The sequence below is a fragment of the Anolis carolinensis genome, chromosome Y, assembly GCF_035594765.1.
Source record: "Anolis carolinensis isolate JA03-04 chromosome Y, rAnoCar3.1.pri, whole genome shotgun sequence".
Lineage (NCBI taxonomy): Eukaryota > Metazoa > Chordata > Lepidosauria > Squamata > Dactyloidae > Anolis > Anolis carolinensis.
In genome coordinates this window covers 467482-484904 of record NC_085848.1, presented here as the reverse complement: position 1 = coordinate 484904, position 17423 = coordinate 467482, and the positions used below count along the sequence as shown (strand labels likewise).

The 17423-nt window shown below is 40.3% G+C and overlaps 1 protein-coding gene across 2 annotated transcripts in view; it reads left to right on the top strand.

The window, feature by feature from the left end:
- LOC134292941 (coiled-coil domain-containing protein 74B-like) overlaps nucleotides 1-12115 on the top strand; it is a 50975-nt gene extending 38860 nt beyond the window's left edge. Inside the window, exons 7-8 of one of the 2 annotated variants that reach the window (XM_062958821.1) lie at nucleotides 8719-8769; nucleotides 11872-12115. In XM_062958821.1, coding sequence (XP_062814891.1) covers nucleotides 8719-8769; nucleotides 11872-12034 — 214 coding nt within the window. In that variant the 3' untranslated portion in view covers nucleotides 12035-12115. Of the gene's footprint in view, nucleotides 1-274; nucleotides 5858-8718; nucleotides 8770-11871 lie in introns of those variants that run through there. The other variant, XM_062958822.1, reaches the window with a different exon arrangement.
- Nucleotides 12116-17423: the final 5308 nt, after the last annotated feature.

Sequence of the window (17423 nt, the reverse complement as noted above, 5' to 3'; positions counted from 1 at the left end):
ATTTATTTATTTGCGAAATTATTATATTTGTCAGATTTTAGAAGATCTTGGAGTTAAAAACAAGCTCACAACAATAAATCATTGGGCACAAGTTGTTTATTCTGTCTTTCCATAGTCCTAAGAAGACAGTTCTAAAGATTTCCTGCTCAAACCTCTCCTATATATCAGCCCAACTCCCATCCACCCCCTACTGGGCCACAGTCTGTTAACTGCCGTTTCAATTTCCCTCATAAAACGGATGTCTTATTTACACTGCCTTCCCCAATTTTTCCAGCCTCCCTCTCTCCACCTCCCTTCTTTATGGCAAAGAAAAAAAGCCGCCAGTTCCAGGCTGATACAGCGATCCTAACATCACTTCCCTCCAATGCTATCTGCCTCAGGCTCAATCTTGTGCACCCAAGAGGCCATCTAGAGGGCACCCATGACCCTGCTGGGTATTATTCCTGCCCATCTTTTCTCACCCAGTGAGCATATTGAGGAAGGCCATGAGAAAGGCTGCATCACGGGAACAGTCTTTGTGGGCCTTACGGCAGCCTATGACACGGTGCAACATAGAAAAATGCTGCATAAACTCTACCATATTACCCGGGACTTTGACTTTACAAAAACTGTCTAGACCCTCTTAGAAAACCGCAGCTTCTATGTGGAGTTTCAGGGCCAGAAAAGCAGATGGAGGAGGCAAAAGAATGGTTTACCCCAAGGCAGCGTTCTTGCCCCGACCTTGTTTAACATCTTCACGAACAATCAGCCACAACCACCACTCACAAAGAGCTTTATATATGCTGATGACCTTGGCCTCACAACACAAGCGAAAGATTTTGAAACAGTTGAAAGCCAACTCACCAATGCCTTGAAAGACCTCTCCAGCTACTACAAAGAGAACCACCTGAAGCCTAACCCTGCCAAGACACAAGTGTGCACTTTCCACCTACGTAACCGCGAAGCCAACAGGAAACTGAAAGTTACTTGGGAAGGCCAAGAGCTCGGACACTGTTTCCATCCTAAATACCTTGGTGTCACCTTAGACCGAACACTAACATATAGGAAACTCTGCGTGAACACCAGGCACAAAGTAGCCGCACGCAACAACATCCTGCGGAAACTGACTGGCAGCGCATGGGGAGCAGACCCACAAGTCGTCAGAACCTCAGCCCTGGCCTTGTCTTTCTCACCGGCTGAGTGCGCCTGCCAGGCCTGTCTGGCACAAGTCTGCCCATGCGAAGCAGGTGGACATAGCACTGAACGAAACATGCAGAGTCCTCACAGGAGGCCTGGAACCCACACCTGATGACAAACTCTACAAGTTAGCTGGCATTGCCCCTCCTGACGTGCGACGGGAAGTTGCTGCTAACGGCGAGAGAAATAAAGTCAAACACTGTGAAAGCCCCCCACTGCATGGCTATCACCCTCCTCCCACCAGACTCAAATCACGGAAGGGCTTCATGAGAACCACCACTCCCTCCTCTGGATGTCCCTCCAGCAGCAGCAAGGGTGTCCCTCTGGGCAGCTAAACCTGGCAATTCCAACTGGGTGGCCCCCCACGAGGGTCTTCCTCCCGGGGCAAACCAGGAATGGGCAACTTGGAAGTCCCTGAACAGACTCAGAAGCAGAGTGGGCAGATCAAAAGACACTTGGCAAGGTGGCCCTACCTGGAGGAATCCTCCACCTTGTGTGACTGTGGAGCTGAACAAACAACTCCGCATATGTCTGCTTGCCCACAATGCCCTGCCTCATGTACGGAGGAGTTGATTAAAGCTACAGACAATGCAGTTGCTGTTGCCCGCTTTTGGTCCAAAACTATTTAGTTGCTTGTGATTTCCTTTTTTTTCATCATTTTTAAAATGTATTTGTTATGCAATGCTTTTGACACGAAATAAATAAATCTTTTCTCACCAGTCAATGAATGCAACTAGGATTCAGGGTCATGGGTAAGCACCACTTATCTACAAGTCGTGGATACTGACATTGTTGGATGAACTAACAATCTTTGCATGCACATTTGAAATGGTTAGGTCTGCATGTCTCTGTGTAAGATCACTTGTCTTGTTAGGTTTATGGCCCTCATTCAGAATTTGCATGTGAGGTTTAGGGGAGCTTTTGCCAAGATGTATGTGATTGTATGCCACATAGGGACAGTTCTTTGAACTCAAAGAAGGTATAAAAGGAAAGGAAATCTTTTGTCCCTTGCTGTTTTGATCCTTACCTTACTTTGAGTAGAGTACCATTGTCCACGCTTTTCAGCTTATGTAATTTGCATGCCATGAGACCTGCCTAGGCCATGCTGAAGATATAGAAGCCACCTTTTGATTCTATTTTGGATTGCATATTTTGATATACCTGCAAATAAGTATTTACCTGTGTGATTACTATTCACCCAAGTGGTTATGAGTAAACTACTTTGTTACACCATCAATTTGATATGTAATCTTTTTTTTTTTCCTGGCATTCTGATTGTGTATGAGTCCCCTCGGGGTTGAGAAAGGGTACTGTAAATAAATAAATGAATAAATATTTACTATGCATGCTATCAGTGGGGTGCTGATTATTCATAGTTAAGCTGGCTGGACTCTGCCTATGCATTTTTCCTTTGAAGTGTAAACTATTCCATTCTGTACCTGTTGTTCTTTTGTTTTTCCTATTCTGCTTAATGTAATGCTTTAAGGAAGGTCAGCTATTTAAGTAATTTAGCTGTTTCCTCTAGTCAAATGACTGAGCCCTTCCATGTCTTAAGCATTTTCATAATATAACAGGTTATAGGTTCCAGTAACTATTGTTGTTCTAAATTAGCTTTTGTTTATTTTTGTGACACTTCCACTGCAGTTTATTTTTCCATTTATTTGTGTGGAAGCTTGCAAACAGAGAAAGAGAAAGCTGCAGTTTGTGTGCCTTTTCTTTTTGAAAGAGCATTTTTACCCCTCCTTTCCTTTTTTTTAAAGTCTCCCAGCTAAGAGAGAGACAGGGAAGCTGCCTAGGAATTTAAGAGGCTAGTTTTTTGTTTTGTTTTTTTGAACTTTTAATTTTGATTCTGTTTGGATTTTTGTTAGAAAGATGGTAAATATGGATGAATTTTCCCTAAGTGATGGATTAGACAACAAGAACTTTCATTATCAGCATGAAAAGATTCTGATTTATCTAGATGGATTGTTCGAAGAAAGAGTGTCCAACTGAAGGAGAGACTGAAATTTAGGATTGGAAGAAAAAGGATGCTTTAGGCAGCAAGCTGATAGTATCATCTTTAAGACACAGACAGATGCTTTATGTGAATAAAATGACCACAACTAAAAGTATGTTTTAAAAACACTTTGGATATACCTCTACAAGAAGCCTGCAGAATTTTATAAGGCAGCTTATGATATTAAGATTAGATTGAAAAAGTAATATTTCTGAACTACTTGAAATTTTTAATAGGCTTGAATTGACTGGAACATTTCTTGGCAATCATCAGAAAGTTGGCTCATTGAAGGGATTGCTTGGTGCATTTGCTTCAGTGTTAGATGCATATGTGGAAATTTCATTTGAGAAGTCTTTGGCTAAGCTGAGAGAGCATTGTATTGATTGGAATGGATCTTTACTGGTTGGAGCATGGAGATCAACTGAATAAAGTTACAGGGTGACTAATTGCCAGAGTCACAGAGGTGGAGCCTCAAAGGTCTGTCCACAAGGGCATATTTGTTACAACTGTAATAAAATAAGTTGTATTACCCAATATTGTCACCTACCAAAGAAAGATGACATGCCATCTGGTAGCAATAAACAGGAAAGACAGGAAAAGAAGTTTTTTCCAAAAGAAATCCACTGAAAACAGACAGAACCATTGGAGTTTACTTGCTAGAAGATCTGTTATGACAGTGAATGAAAGTAAAGATAAAGAAAATGTTTGACTTATTGATTCAGGATGTGCACAGCATGGCTCATATGACAATGAAAACTTTGTTGAAGTGAATCAAAATGTTAAAATTAAACTGAAAGTTGCAAATGGAGATTCTATGAAAATTATTGGATCAGGAGAATGCTTTGTGAAATGTAGTTTGCCTGATAAAATCTCAGAAACTGAAATAAATGATGTTCTCCTAGTACCTTCTATTGAATGCAACATGCTTAGTGTCAGTATTATAGATATGAAAGGTTTTGTAATTCATTTTGAGAATGGACAATGTGATATTTCAAAGGACAATGTTTTGTATGACAGAGGTTTTGAGAAGGAGTTTAAGAATTGTGTTTCATCTGAGCAAGCTAATATGGCTAAGACACAAGTTGATGGATATACTCTTGAACTATGGCACAAATGTTTTGATCATAGTGATGCAAATGCAATTCTTCAATTTCAGAAGGAGAATTTAGCTAGAATTTTGAAATCAGCAATACAGATTTTAACATCGAAAATATATGTCATCTAAATAGAATAATAGAATCCTAGAATCCTAGAACGGCAGAGTTGGAAGAGACCTCATGGGCCACCCGGTCCAACCCCATTGTGCCAAGAAGCAGGAAATCTCGTTGAAAGCACCCCCGAGAGATGGCCACCCAGCCTCTGCTTCAAGGCCTCCCAAGAAGGAGCCTCTCTCCACCACACTCCCCTGGGGCAGAGAGAGAGTTCCTGCTCTTTAAGCCGCTCCTCATGGGGATTCTTGTTCTCCAGACCCTTGATCACTTGAGCCTCCCTCATCCTCTGGACGCTTTCCAGCTTAGAGTCACCCTCTCCCTTCAATTGCAGTGCCCAGAATGGGGCACAGTGGGATTCCAGGTCAAGTGGCCTGGCCAAGGAGGAATAGACTTCCCTGGACCTAGACGCTATTCCCCTCTTGATGCAGGACAGAATCCCGTTGGCTTTCTTAGCCGCCGCACCACATTCCTGGCTCATGTTCCCCTTCCTCCCCACGAGGACTCCAAGGTCTTTTTCGCACACACTGCTGTCAAGCCAGGCATCGCCCCCCATTCTGTGTCTTTGATTTCCATTTTTTCTGCCGAAGTGAAGTATCCTGCATTTGTCCCTGTTGAACTTCATTTTGTGAGTTTCGGCCAATCATCTCTCTAGTCTGTCAAGATCGTTTTGGATTCTGCTCCTGTCTTCTGGAGTGTTGGCTCTCCCTCCCAGTTTGGTCCCCTCTGCAAACTGGATGATCGTGCCTTCTGACCCTTCGTCTAAGTCCTTAATCAAGATCCTGAACAGAACCGGGCCCATAACCCTGCGGATGGCACTCCACTCGTCACTTCTTTCCATGATGAAGACGACGCATGGGTGAGAATCGCCCTTTGGGTTCGTTCGCTTAGCCAATGACAGATCCACCTCACCGTAGTTTTGTCTAGCCCACATTTTACTAGTTTCCTTGCCAGAAGGTCGTGGGGGACTTTGTCGAAGGCCCTGGGGACTTGATTTTGTTTGGAGTGGCCAGGTATTCCTGGATTACTGTTTGGGGTTGGATTTCCCCTAATCCTTCGTCCAGGATGGCCTCCTTTTTGTGAGAAGAATTCCTTTGAATATAGAAACTGTTATCTTGGACACTGAATATTTTTACTACAGTTGACATTGGCCCAAGATTCTACGCAACTCCAGGAAGAATATGGTCTTGTTTGGCTCTTTTTGTCTGTTATTTACTTTTGATATAGTATACTTTGTGAGAGCATGACTTGGATATTGTACCTTTGTTTATGATATCCTGAAAGCAATTTTGTTATATGCAATATAGTTTGAAAAGAATTACTTTAATATAGAGTTGTAGAAACCTGAATTGTATTACATTTCTTGGGATTGTTACAAGAGTGTATATATACATACATTATTTTTCTGTATTATTATAGATATTTGTGCATTATCAGCTTACTGGCTCAATAAAACCCCTGGTCAAGTTCTTATCAATGAATTCTCTCAGTGCTTTTTTTCTCAGGCTCAGACATGGCATAAAGCTTTAAGCTTGGCAATTTGGCCTATTGCGCAATCAGTCTTCCTGTGGGGGGGGGGGGGGCTAATCTATTGCACTCTTGTTACTGAACACATCAGCTCAACTTCCCTGGTTGCCTTAGATAATTGGCCCCTTTCCAGCATCCCCGGTTTGGAGTTGTGGTTCCTAGGGGGTCCATTTCCTCATCTGCAAACATCACCCAGCCCGAGACCTGGGGTGCCGCTGCTCCCATCCCAAACAAGAGGGTCCGTCTGGGGTCTCTCTCCACCAGTGCTCTGATAGAAGCAGCCACTTCTTGTCTCATCTCATCCAATTTAAACAAAAAGCGTCTACCTTTTTTGCATTCCTGAGGTGCTTTGCCTCTCCAATTTCTCTGGAGGGGACTTTCTTCGCACTATTACTCCTTTACCTGCCGGGCCTTGTGTCGAGTTCAAAGTCAGTCCAGTAGGTTGCTGTTCATCACTCTCACTTCTCAGAACTGAGAGATCCATTTCTAGCATGGCTACTAGGGTCCTAGTGGCAATAAGTACCTCAAGGCCGGCTGGTCAAGATTCAGTTGCTCTCCTTCCTTTGAGATACTCATGAGTAATCTCACTGCTTGCACAGGAAAATTAATAAGAAGAGAACTGTTTTAATGTCAGGCTTTAGAAGATCTTGAAGTCAAACTCAAAACAATAAATCGCTGGAGACAAGTTGTTTATTCCCTCTTTCCACAATCCTGAGAAGACAGTTCTAAAGTTTTCCCACTCAAACCTCTTGTATATATCAGCCCAACTCACATCTGCCACCTAGTGGGCAAAAATTATGCCCAAAGTCTGTTAACTGCAGTTTCAATTTTCCTCCCAAAACAGATGTCTTATTTACACTACCTTTCCCAACTGTTCCCAGCCTTCCTCCCCCCCACCTCCCTTTCTTATGGCAGAAGCAACCAGTCCCAGACTGATACAATGATCCTGACAATATTAATTATTATTATATTATTGTTACCATTATAATATTGTTTTTGTTATCACTATTCTATTTCTTATATATACTACTTTTACTATTATTTATTATATTATTTCTATTATAAAATTTTATTTATTATATCTATTGTATTTTTCTTTATTATATAAACATATTAGTAGTATTGTTATAATATATTATTAATAATAATAATAATAATAATAATAATAATAATAATAATAATAATAGTAATCTGGTAGTGATAAAGAACTGCTGGGATCACAAGCCTGAAAAAGTTACAGAAAATGTACACGTCAAACTACTCTGGGACTTCTGAATTCAAACTGACAAAGTTTGGAGCACAAGACTCCTGACTTCACGGTTATGGAAAAAGCAAAGTACAGTATAGATTGTCGATGTTGCAATCCCAGGCAACAGAAGAATTGACGAGAAGCAACTGGAAAAGCTGACACGATATGAAGATTTAAAGATCAAACTGCAAAGACTCTGGCACAAGCCAGTCAAGGTGGTCCCAGTGGTGATTGGCACCCTGGGTGCAGTGCTTAAAGACCTTGAACACAATTGGCTCTGACAAAATTACCACCTGTCAGCTGCAAAAGGCTACTCAACTGGGATCTGCATGTATTATTTGCCAATCCGTCACACAGTCCTAGGCACTTGGGAAGAGTCCAACGTGGGTTCCAATACTACAACCAGCAGAGTGATCTTGTTTGCTGTGGACTCATCTTGTTGTGTATGAAATAATAAAAACAACAGCAACAGCAGCAACAACAAAGCTTTATTTATATCCTGTCCCCTCTCCCCAAGGTGACTCAGCATGGCTTACAGCAAGGAAGAACAAAATAAATAATGATAGTCACACAAAACAATTCAGGAAAAATCAGAAGAACAAATCATAATGCATAAAGCAGAGCAAAAACATTAAACGTTTGTTACTACTCAAAAATAACCATCATAAATATAGGACTATATAATACATAAGATCTAGTACAGTAAAAACATCACCAGATCTACTCTTGTTGGTAAATGCAATTAAAGCAATAAGATCTAATTAACATTAGTCCCATTCAAAACCCCAATCTCTGAATTGCTATTATTAATTATTGTAATTATTGTTGGTGCTATTTTTATTATAGAGTAAAGGTAAAGGTTTTCCCCTGACATGAAGTCTAGTCATGTCCGACTGTGGGGGTTGGTGCTCCTAATTACTTTCAATGTTTTTATAGTTATGTTATTTTAACTATGGTATGTTTAATCTGTTCTAACTGATACTCTTGTTTTTAAATGGTATTTTATGATGTAAATGTGACTGATTGAGCTTGGTCCCCATGTAAGCTGCTCTGAACCCCTTTGGGGAGATGGTGGCAGCATACAAAAATAAAGCTATTACTATTAAAGTCATGTGGCCAGTGGCATGACTGCATGGAGTGCGGTTATTATATTTCTCATATATTTTATATTCATTATTATATGTATTATTATATGTATCATTATAGTATTATATTTATAATATTTATTGGAAGTATTTAAGCTTTCGTAGTATGTATTGTTGTTATTTTTATTATTGTATTATGGTTATAAATATTGTTATGCTTATATTTATAATATTTATCAGTAGTATTTTATTTATTAGTATTTTAATATTATTATTGCATTTAATAGTAACACCATAATAATAATACATAAACTATAATATTATATATTATTATTATATAATTATTGTAATGATGTCTTATTATTATTTATTGTTATTATTATTTTAAAGGCCCAGAGTTCAAGGGGGAACCATATTTAAGGTCAAAAATAAGTGACATACATACGTATATATTATATTATTTCTTTCCCTCTGAAGGAGTTCACAGACATCTCGCTTCCCCAAAGTGAAAAATTCCCCTAAACAGTGGTAAGAATATATGTATTTATACTGATGTGGCTGTGTATATATTATCATTGTTATTGTGGTTTTATATATGTGTGTGTGTGTGTGTGTGTGTGTGTGTGTGTATGTATGTGTGTGTGTGTGTGTATGTGTGTGTGTGTGTGTGTGTGTATATATATATATATATATATATATATATATGTGCTTACTATTCTTATATTAAATATATATAATAATAGTAGGCACATATCTATTATTAATAATATATTAAATATTTATGTATTAATATATAAATACATCTACAGTGTTCCCTCAGGAGGAGAAGCAGCAGCAATGGGGCAAATAAATAAATTTTACCGTGAAACAGCAAGTCTGTGATAAGCAAACCACGAAGTAGCGGGGGAACACTGTATGTGTATTATTACTATTATATAGGTCATTATTACTGTTATACTATATGTGCTTGTGTCTATTATTATTGTATTATATATACCCTGTACTATGTATACCCTGCTTAGGGGGTGCCTAATTTTGGGGAAACAGGGTATATATAATACAATAATAATAGACAGACACAAACACATATAGTATAACAGTAATAATCTATATATATAAAAGAGTGATGGCATCACGGCAATTCACAAAACAACAAAAGTACAGGCCCCCCAACCTCAAAATTTGACAACACAACCCATCATCCACGCCTCAAGGTTGATACAACAAAAAGAAAAGAAAAATAAAGTCCTAATTAGAGGGAGAGCAATAATTTTTTTATCCAATTGCTGCCAGTTTAGAGGGCTAATCTCTGCCCACTTGGTTGCCTAGCAACCAAGGGACAGCCAGGCTTCAGTTCGGGGACAGGCAGATTTAGGCCTCATTTAGGCTTCTTCCACAGATTATCTAATTTGCACTGGATTATATGGCAGTGTAGACTCAAGGCCCTTCCACACAGCTATATTTCCCATTTATAATCTTATATTATCTGCTTTGCACTGGATTATCTTGAGTCCACACTGCCATATAATCCACTTCAGTGTGCATTTTATTCAGCTGTGAAGAAGGGGCCTCATATAATCGAGTTCTGAGCAGAGAATATAAGATTAGAAATATACAGCAGAGTCTCACTTATCCAACGTAAACAGGCTGGCAGGATAAGTGAATATGTTGGATAATAAGAAGGGATTCAGGAAAAGCCAATTAAACATCAAATTAGGTAATCGTTATACAAATTAAGCACCAAAACATCATATTATACAACAAATTTGACAGAAAAAGTAGTTCCATGCGCAGTAATGCTATGTAGTATTTACAGTAGAGTCTCGCTTATCCAACGTTCTGGATTATCCAACGCATTTTTGTAGTCAATGCTTTCAATATATCATGATATTTTGGTGCTAAATTCATAAATACAGTAATTACTATATAGCATTACTGTGTACTGAACTACTTTTTCTGACAAATTTGTTGTCTAACATGATGTTTTGGTGCTTTATTTGTAAAATCATAACTTAATTTGATGTTTAATAGGGTTATCCTTAATTCCTCATTATCCAACATTATCCAACGTTCTGCCGGCCCGTTTATGTTGGATAAGTGAGACTCTACTGTACTGTATTTACAAATTTACCACTAAAATATCACAATGAATTTAAAACACTGACTACAAAAACATTGATTATGAAAAGGCAGACTGCGTTGGATAATCCAGAACATTGTATAAGCGCATGTTGGATAAGTGAGATTCTTCTTTAATATGAAATAATTACTGGGATAGAATAATGCAGAACAATATAATCTCTAAAACCAGGACAGTAAATAAACAGGGGAATTCCAGACAGGAAACAATCAGGGCCAGCTAACACCTCCCAACAAAGTATTCCCATCATCAAAGTCTGGAAAATCCTCTGTTTTCTCAGGGCCACAGACAGTAGAAGCATATAAATATCACAAACAACACCACTCTGAAAACAAGGGAATTCCAGACAGGAAACAATCAGGGCCAGCTAACACCTCCCAACAAAAAATTCACTCAGGGAGGAAACAGCCAGGCTTTAAAGCTGCAAGGCCATTACATCCTAATCATTTTTCCAAATTGCACCATTCATACTTGCCTCCAACAAACAAAAAAAACCAATCAGAAATATTGTATATTCACAACCTTTAGGAAATAATATCCCCTGATGGCGCAGCGTGTTAAAGCGCTGAGCTGCTGAACTTCTGGACCGAAAGGTTTGAATTGGGGGAGCGGAGAGAGCCCCCACTGTTAGCCCCAGCTTCTGCCAACCCAGAAGTTCAAAAACATGCAAATGTGAGTGCATCAATAGGTACTGCTCCGGCGGGAAGGTAACGCCGCTCCATGTAGTCATCCCACATGACCTTGGAGGAGTCTACGGACAACGCCGGCTCTTCGGCTTAGAAATGGAGATGAGCACCAACCCCCAGAGTCAGACACGAATGTCTGGGGAAAACGTTTACCCTTTACCTTAACTACCACCAATTCCTCAATACTTTATTTCCCAGACCACCAGACTTCGCCACAGCAACGCGTGGCCGGGCACAGCTAGTGACATATATAATACTAATAATACACATACAGTGTTCCTGAAAATAAGACCTGAACTAGTAAAAATAAGACCTAGCAAAGTGGAAGCATGCCCACCAAACAGAACACCAGCTCATGCAGGATCAGTAAATGTACGTACGTACCATAGAGTGTTGTACATGGAAATAATGGCAATAACAAGAAATTCTTGATAGGATTCACAGTTTGTTTGGTTATGCTGGTTTGTGATGACAAATATACAGTATATAATAAATGTTCTTTTTTTTTTTGTTCAACAATAAATGTGAATTCTTCTTCATGGAAAAATAAGACATCCCCTGAAAATAAGACCTAGAGCATCTTTGGGAGCAAAAATTAATATAAGACACTGTTTTATTTTTGGGGAAACAGGGTATTATTTACTCATATATATTATACATAATATTACTAATATGTGTACATCATTATATTTATTATTATGTGTCTTTTGTGTTTCCTCCCTTAATCTCTGTATTTCCTGACCCTTCTCTCACCAACCACTTCCTGTCTATTTTCCTGCCCTTACCCTCACTTCCTGTCTGCAGCCGAATGCTCACCCCACTGCTTCCTGCTCCCCCCCCAGCGGAGAGGGCGGTACTTCCTGCCCTAAAGCAGACCCTAGGAAATGCCTTTGCTGATCGACAGAAGAGGGCCCAAGCCCTGCACAGGAAGCGGGTTGGGCGCAACACCACTGCCCCAGCCCTGTAACCTTTGACCTCCCTCACTTTTCCTTTAGACTCTTCTACTTCCTTCCTCATTGAAAAAAACAAAAAACAAAAACAGCAATAATTGTGTTCTTCGTTCTTTCGGTAGTCTGCAAATTGATATTTTATTTTATATATATTATATCTTATATTATTTTTGTTTTATATCATTTTTATATTTTACTAGCTTGGGGACCCGGCAGTGCCTGGGTTATTTGAGAAAGGCATTGTTTTCCTGTGTTGCAAGTTTAGTCCAGGCCCCGGGTCAGCGGGGTTCAGTGGGTGCAAGTGAACTCCAACTCCCATATGGAAGTTCATCATCCATGGTCTATCCCACTCCAAATGAAATCGACCGTGAACTTTGGGAAGTCTGCCCCAGTGAGGGAAGACAATATGATCCCAACAAGGAGGAATCGCTACTTTGGCGAGCCGGGGAAGCCCAATCTATAGATCTATATTTACCTGAGACTAAATGAAAGACTTGGCCAGAGTTGAAGGAAATGCCACCGAAGTGATCTTTATTGCAATTCAGCTGAAAAGGATGCGATGCTGCGATAGTTCGTCAGGCAAAGCATGCCATTTTTATAACAAAATCAGGGTGAAGTCTCTTCAAATTTCCCACCCTCTTCTCCACACCCAACTCATCACCGATTGGCTGGCGCGCCTCAGCTGGGGAGGGGCTTGGCTGCCCGCCCTGCGTCAGAGCCAATCACAGGCTCCCTTCGCTTCCGTGGCTGACGAATCAGGAGAGAGGGAGGCGGGACAAGGAGAAACAATGTCCTGATGAATGAATCATATGTGATTTGCATGCCTATCGACTCCCCGAGGCTGAATGAGCCTTCTAGGGGAGTCTAGTCCTGTTGTTTATGAATGAGACATTGATAGGGTTATGTCCGGTTTTCCTGTTTCCAACAGATTATGATTTCCCAAAAGGGTGAGGCTGAGGTGAACGTTCAATATGGAAAGTCAGGCTGTTGCCGCGGGGGGCAGAACCTTCCGACAGTCCTGCTGAGCCCCAATGTTGGGTGGTTAAGGTTTTCCATATGGAGATTGCTCTTGATGGGCCAGCTCCGAGGTCAAGAAAATCTACTTTTCTTGTTCCATGCAAATGTGTTTGTGATAAAACCTTTATGGGTGGCTGATCGCTCCCTTCAGTGACAGGGTGCTCCCTTATGGGGATGGAGGAGGTTCCAGGGTAAGGTCAAACACAAGAGGGAAAATACAGAAATATAGGAATTCCCAGGAAACCATATCCATACCATTTCATCTATAACAATTAATAAAAGTGATAAACATTTATACAATTTTGAACCCATAGTTCATAATTCATACAGGAAAGTCTCATTGAATGATCTGAAGAAAATTGGAGCCAAAAAGTTACTGGGTTTTTTGGAGGCTTCACAAACAGTGCTAGAAAGAAACTGTAAGCGCGGATATATTTGACAATCAGCTGATTTGCCTTAAGAAACCCTATCAATTTGGAAACGGATGGCCTCCTTTTGAAGGAGAAGCGTTTTTAGTTAGGGATATGAAAAGGGGAAATGTTTGGGGAAGTAGTCAAATCTGGGCATATCAGGTATGCATGGCAAGTGTGGCCCAGAGCCATCGTTGTTTGGATTCATAGCGTTCTGGGTGTAGGTGAACTACAACTCCTCTAAATTCCCCAGTAGGAGTCACAGGGGTCTGACTTGATGCAGGGTGAACTACAACTTTCACCATGTGCAGTCAATCCCTAAACTCTTCCAGTAATTTTAATTGCAGCTCAATTCTTCAACAACACATTCCATTCTTCTGTGTTTATTATGCAGAGAGAATTGAAAGGAAAGAGCAGTGGGTGGGGCCATGCAAATTCCACAGCAATGGAGAGCCCTGGGATGCCTGCCTGTGGTGGAGGAAAATGCAAAATCTAGGATGAAATGGTCCCCAAATGAAAGCATTCCTTGGGGGGTGGGCCGTAGTGTTTGGGGAGGACATTGGCAGGGGGTGGGCTGCATGTTCATGGCGCTCGCTGTAACCGTAATGTCAGTGGAAAAGAGTGACTTGCTGGATTTTTAACCCTGGGAAGTATAGCCTGTTTGTGGAAGCCAGAGGCTGTCTGTATGAGCAGACACCCGTGCCACATACACACGTATGGGTTTTCATTTTTATTATGAATTTAGAATAGAATTTAGAATAGAATTAGAATTAGAATAGAATTTAGAATCAGAATAGAATTTAGATTAGATTAGATTTAATTAGATAGATTTAGATTAGATTAGATTTAGATTAGATAGATTTAGATATTATACTAGCTTGGGGATCCGGTGATGCCTGGGGGGCTGTTAGGTAACATTTAGTTAATTAGTAGTAATATTTATTAGAAAAAAGCCTGACTTTGATTTAGTTTTTTATTAATGCTACCATTAGAAAATACATAACAATGTGGATGAACTACAATTCACAGAATCATGGGTCAATCCTCCCCAAACTAGGCCTGTATGCACAGCTGGCCATGTTGGGTCTGTGTGCCAAATTTGGTCTGGATCAGGGTGAACTAGAATCATAGAATCATAGAATTGTTGTGGAATTTCATTTGGATGCGGGTGAAGAAAGCAGACTGACAGCAGAAGTAGTCTTCAAGATAGTTTATTTTTGGCCAAGAGCAGGTGACAATGTTAGCAAATGCCCAGAAAACGCAAATGCCACACCTTGCCTGTAGTGGATTTCCAATTTATACAATTTTACAGAAGCATGCGCAGAAAGCTGACAATGGAATTTCCTATTATAATCCTTTTGGACATGCATAGTTGCCTTGTAACTTATATAACTCATTACTCATCACATCAGATGAAGTGTCCATAGTTTGCTCCACGTATGCACTATCCTCAGGTGAAATGTCCATAGTTCATCCCACGTATGCATCATCCAGCAGCCAAATCATTACTGCAGTTTGCATGACCTTATATTGTGAGCAAAGAGCAAATGTCAGGCAGAACATATCCTGTCAACACTTTCATGGAAAAACAAGATTTTTGAGTAAGGGTCTTCTAGGTAAGGGATTTTTAGGGTCTTTAAATAAAACATTCAAGAGCTGCTCCATTATTCCCCCTTTTTGCAAAGCGATAGTTTACAGAAACTTTAGCAAACCCATTGTTAGCATATATATTTATTAGGCTTGAGCAATCCACGAAAAAAATGATTCTAAACTCGTTTCAAAAGTAGAGGGGGGTAGCATTTCGTTTCTGATGTCATTTCCGAATTTTGCCCCCCCCCCCAAAATTCAAAATTAACGAAAATCCGTTAGTTTCAAAAGTAATTGGTTAATGGCGGATGCGCATGCGCAGTGGCCCAAAACAGCCCATGGGGGGGCCTTTAATGGGGCTCTCCTGCACTCATTTTTTCAGCTATACTGATCAAATTTGGTACAGTGGGAGAACACAATCCACCCTGCTTGCTCGCTAAATTGCAGAGTGTTTGCCCTTTCCTAAGATTTATTGCGCAATTTCATAGTTCATATAAAAAAACTTTATTTAACAATTGCAAAAATCTGTTCCTGCTTTTGAATTGTTATTTCCTGTTCAATAGGGGTTCCTTCACTGTGAAAGTCCTTCTTCTACTTGTGTAACATTGTTTCAGTGCCCGTAAATCTGTCAAATACACGCTCCCTTTTTCCCAAACCAAGTGGTATTGCGGAGGATAATGGGACTTGCAACCTTTTGCCAGACTTTGCTAGCGTTGATAGGGAAAGAGAGTCACTGCTGCCTGCCAGCCCTATTGAGCAGCAGCCCCGAGAAGAAAGGAAAGAGGGGGAACCAAATACACGCTCCCTTTTTCCCAAACCAAGTGGTATTTTCCCAACAAAAAAAACAACGACATTAGAAAAAGGGCCTATCGCGGTTCGAAACCGCGGGATCCACACGAGTGGACAATCTAGGTCGAATATTGCTTCACAAGTTACAAAACTAACGAATTAGTAACGACTAACGGGGAAATTGAATTATTTGAGCAAGCCTAATATTTATATTTGATTCCATGTTCTAAGATCAGCCTTTTCAGCCTCAGTCAGGCTTTCTGGTGGTGACACTTCATTTTTGGTTAAGAATTTTCAGTCCTCAGTATGCTTTAGACCAGGGGTCCCCAAACTTTTTAAACAGGGGGCCAGTTTATGGTCCTTCAGACCGTTGGAGGGCCGGACTATAGTTTTTAAAAAACTATGAACAAATTCCTATGCAGTGCACACTGTACATATCTTATTTTGAAGTAAAAAAAAGGAATAAATGCAGCCTCAATGTTAATCATAACCATAATAAAAATAATAAAGAGGGTTGGAAGAGACCCTTTGGGCCATTTAGTCCAACCTCCTTCTGCCTTTGTGCACCAAAAGCTGTCAGGCTCACTTCAAAGGACCAGTCTGAACGCAGATCAAAGATAGCTGCTCTCAAATCCAATCTTTATTGAAGAATTCATGACTTTGGAAAAAGTCGAGAATGACCTAATGTTTACATACAATCATTTTTATCACCTCTGATGCAACGTAACACCACACGCAAATATCATCATCAAACCCCACCCCCTGTATCACATTTCTACTATTCCCACACACTCTACCAATTATAATTGTTTACACTTTCAACCCCGAGTTCCCAGGCTCTTCTATCTTCTTCTGCCAGGTGCTTCCAGGATTATTTATGTTATGACTCCAAGTCCAGGGCTTGGAAATTCAGCCCTGGGACTTGGTTCCATGACATGGCGCCCTCTTTTTCTCCATCCTCCTCTTCGGTGCTTCTTTCATCACAATTCTGAAATAAATCAAACAATAACTCTATGTGTCCATTTTGTCCAAAGTACCCATATACTTTTTCAGTAAGCTGCGATGGAATACTGGGTGTATTTTCCCTAAACTTTTTGGCAATGCCAACTGGAAAGTTACTTCGTTGATAACACCCTGTATTCTGAATGGTCCAATATATTTGGGGCCCAGTTTTCTCGAAGGCAGCCCCAATTTGATGTTTTGGGTACTTAACCACACTAAATCTCCTTTCTCCAATTTATCGCCTTCCATCCTTTTTCTGTCTGCGAATGTTTTATACTTTTTGTGTGCTTCCTTTAATGATGCAGTCACTTGACTCCAGCATTCTAGCATTTGAGTTTTCCATTTCCCTGCCCCTGTTTCTTCATTCTCTGTCCATCTTGGCAACTGGGGCAGAGGCTGTATTTCATACCCGTAAACTACTTCAAAGGGAGTTTTATTTGTTGCGGAATGTACAGTCGAATTAAAAGCTAGTTCTGCGAAAGCCAGCCACTTAGACCAGTCATTTTGTCTCATGTTAGAGTACATTCGAAGGAACTGCCCAAGCGTCTGTTGAGTACGTTCTACTGCCCCGTTTGTCATGGGGTGAAAAGCAGAACTTAGA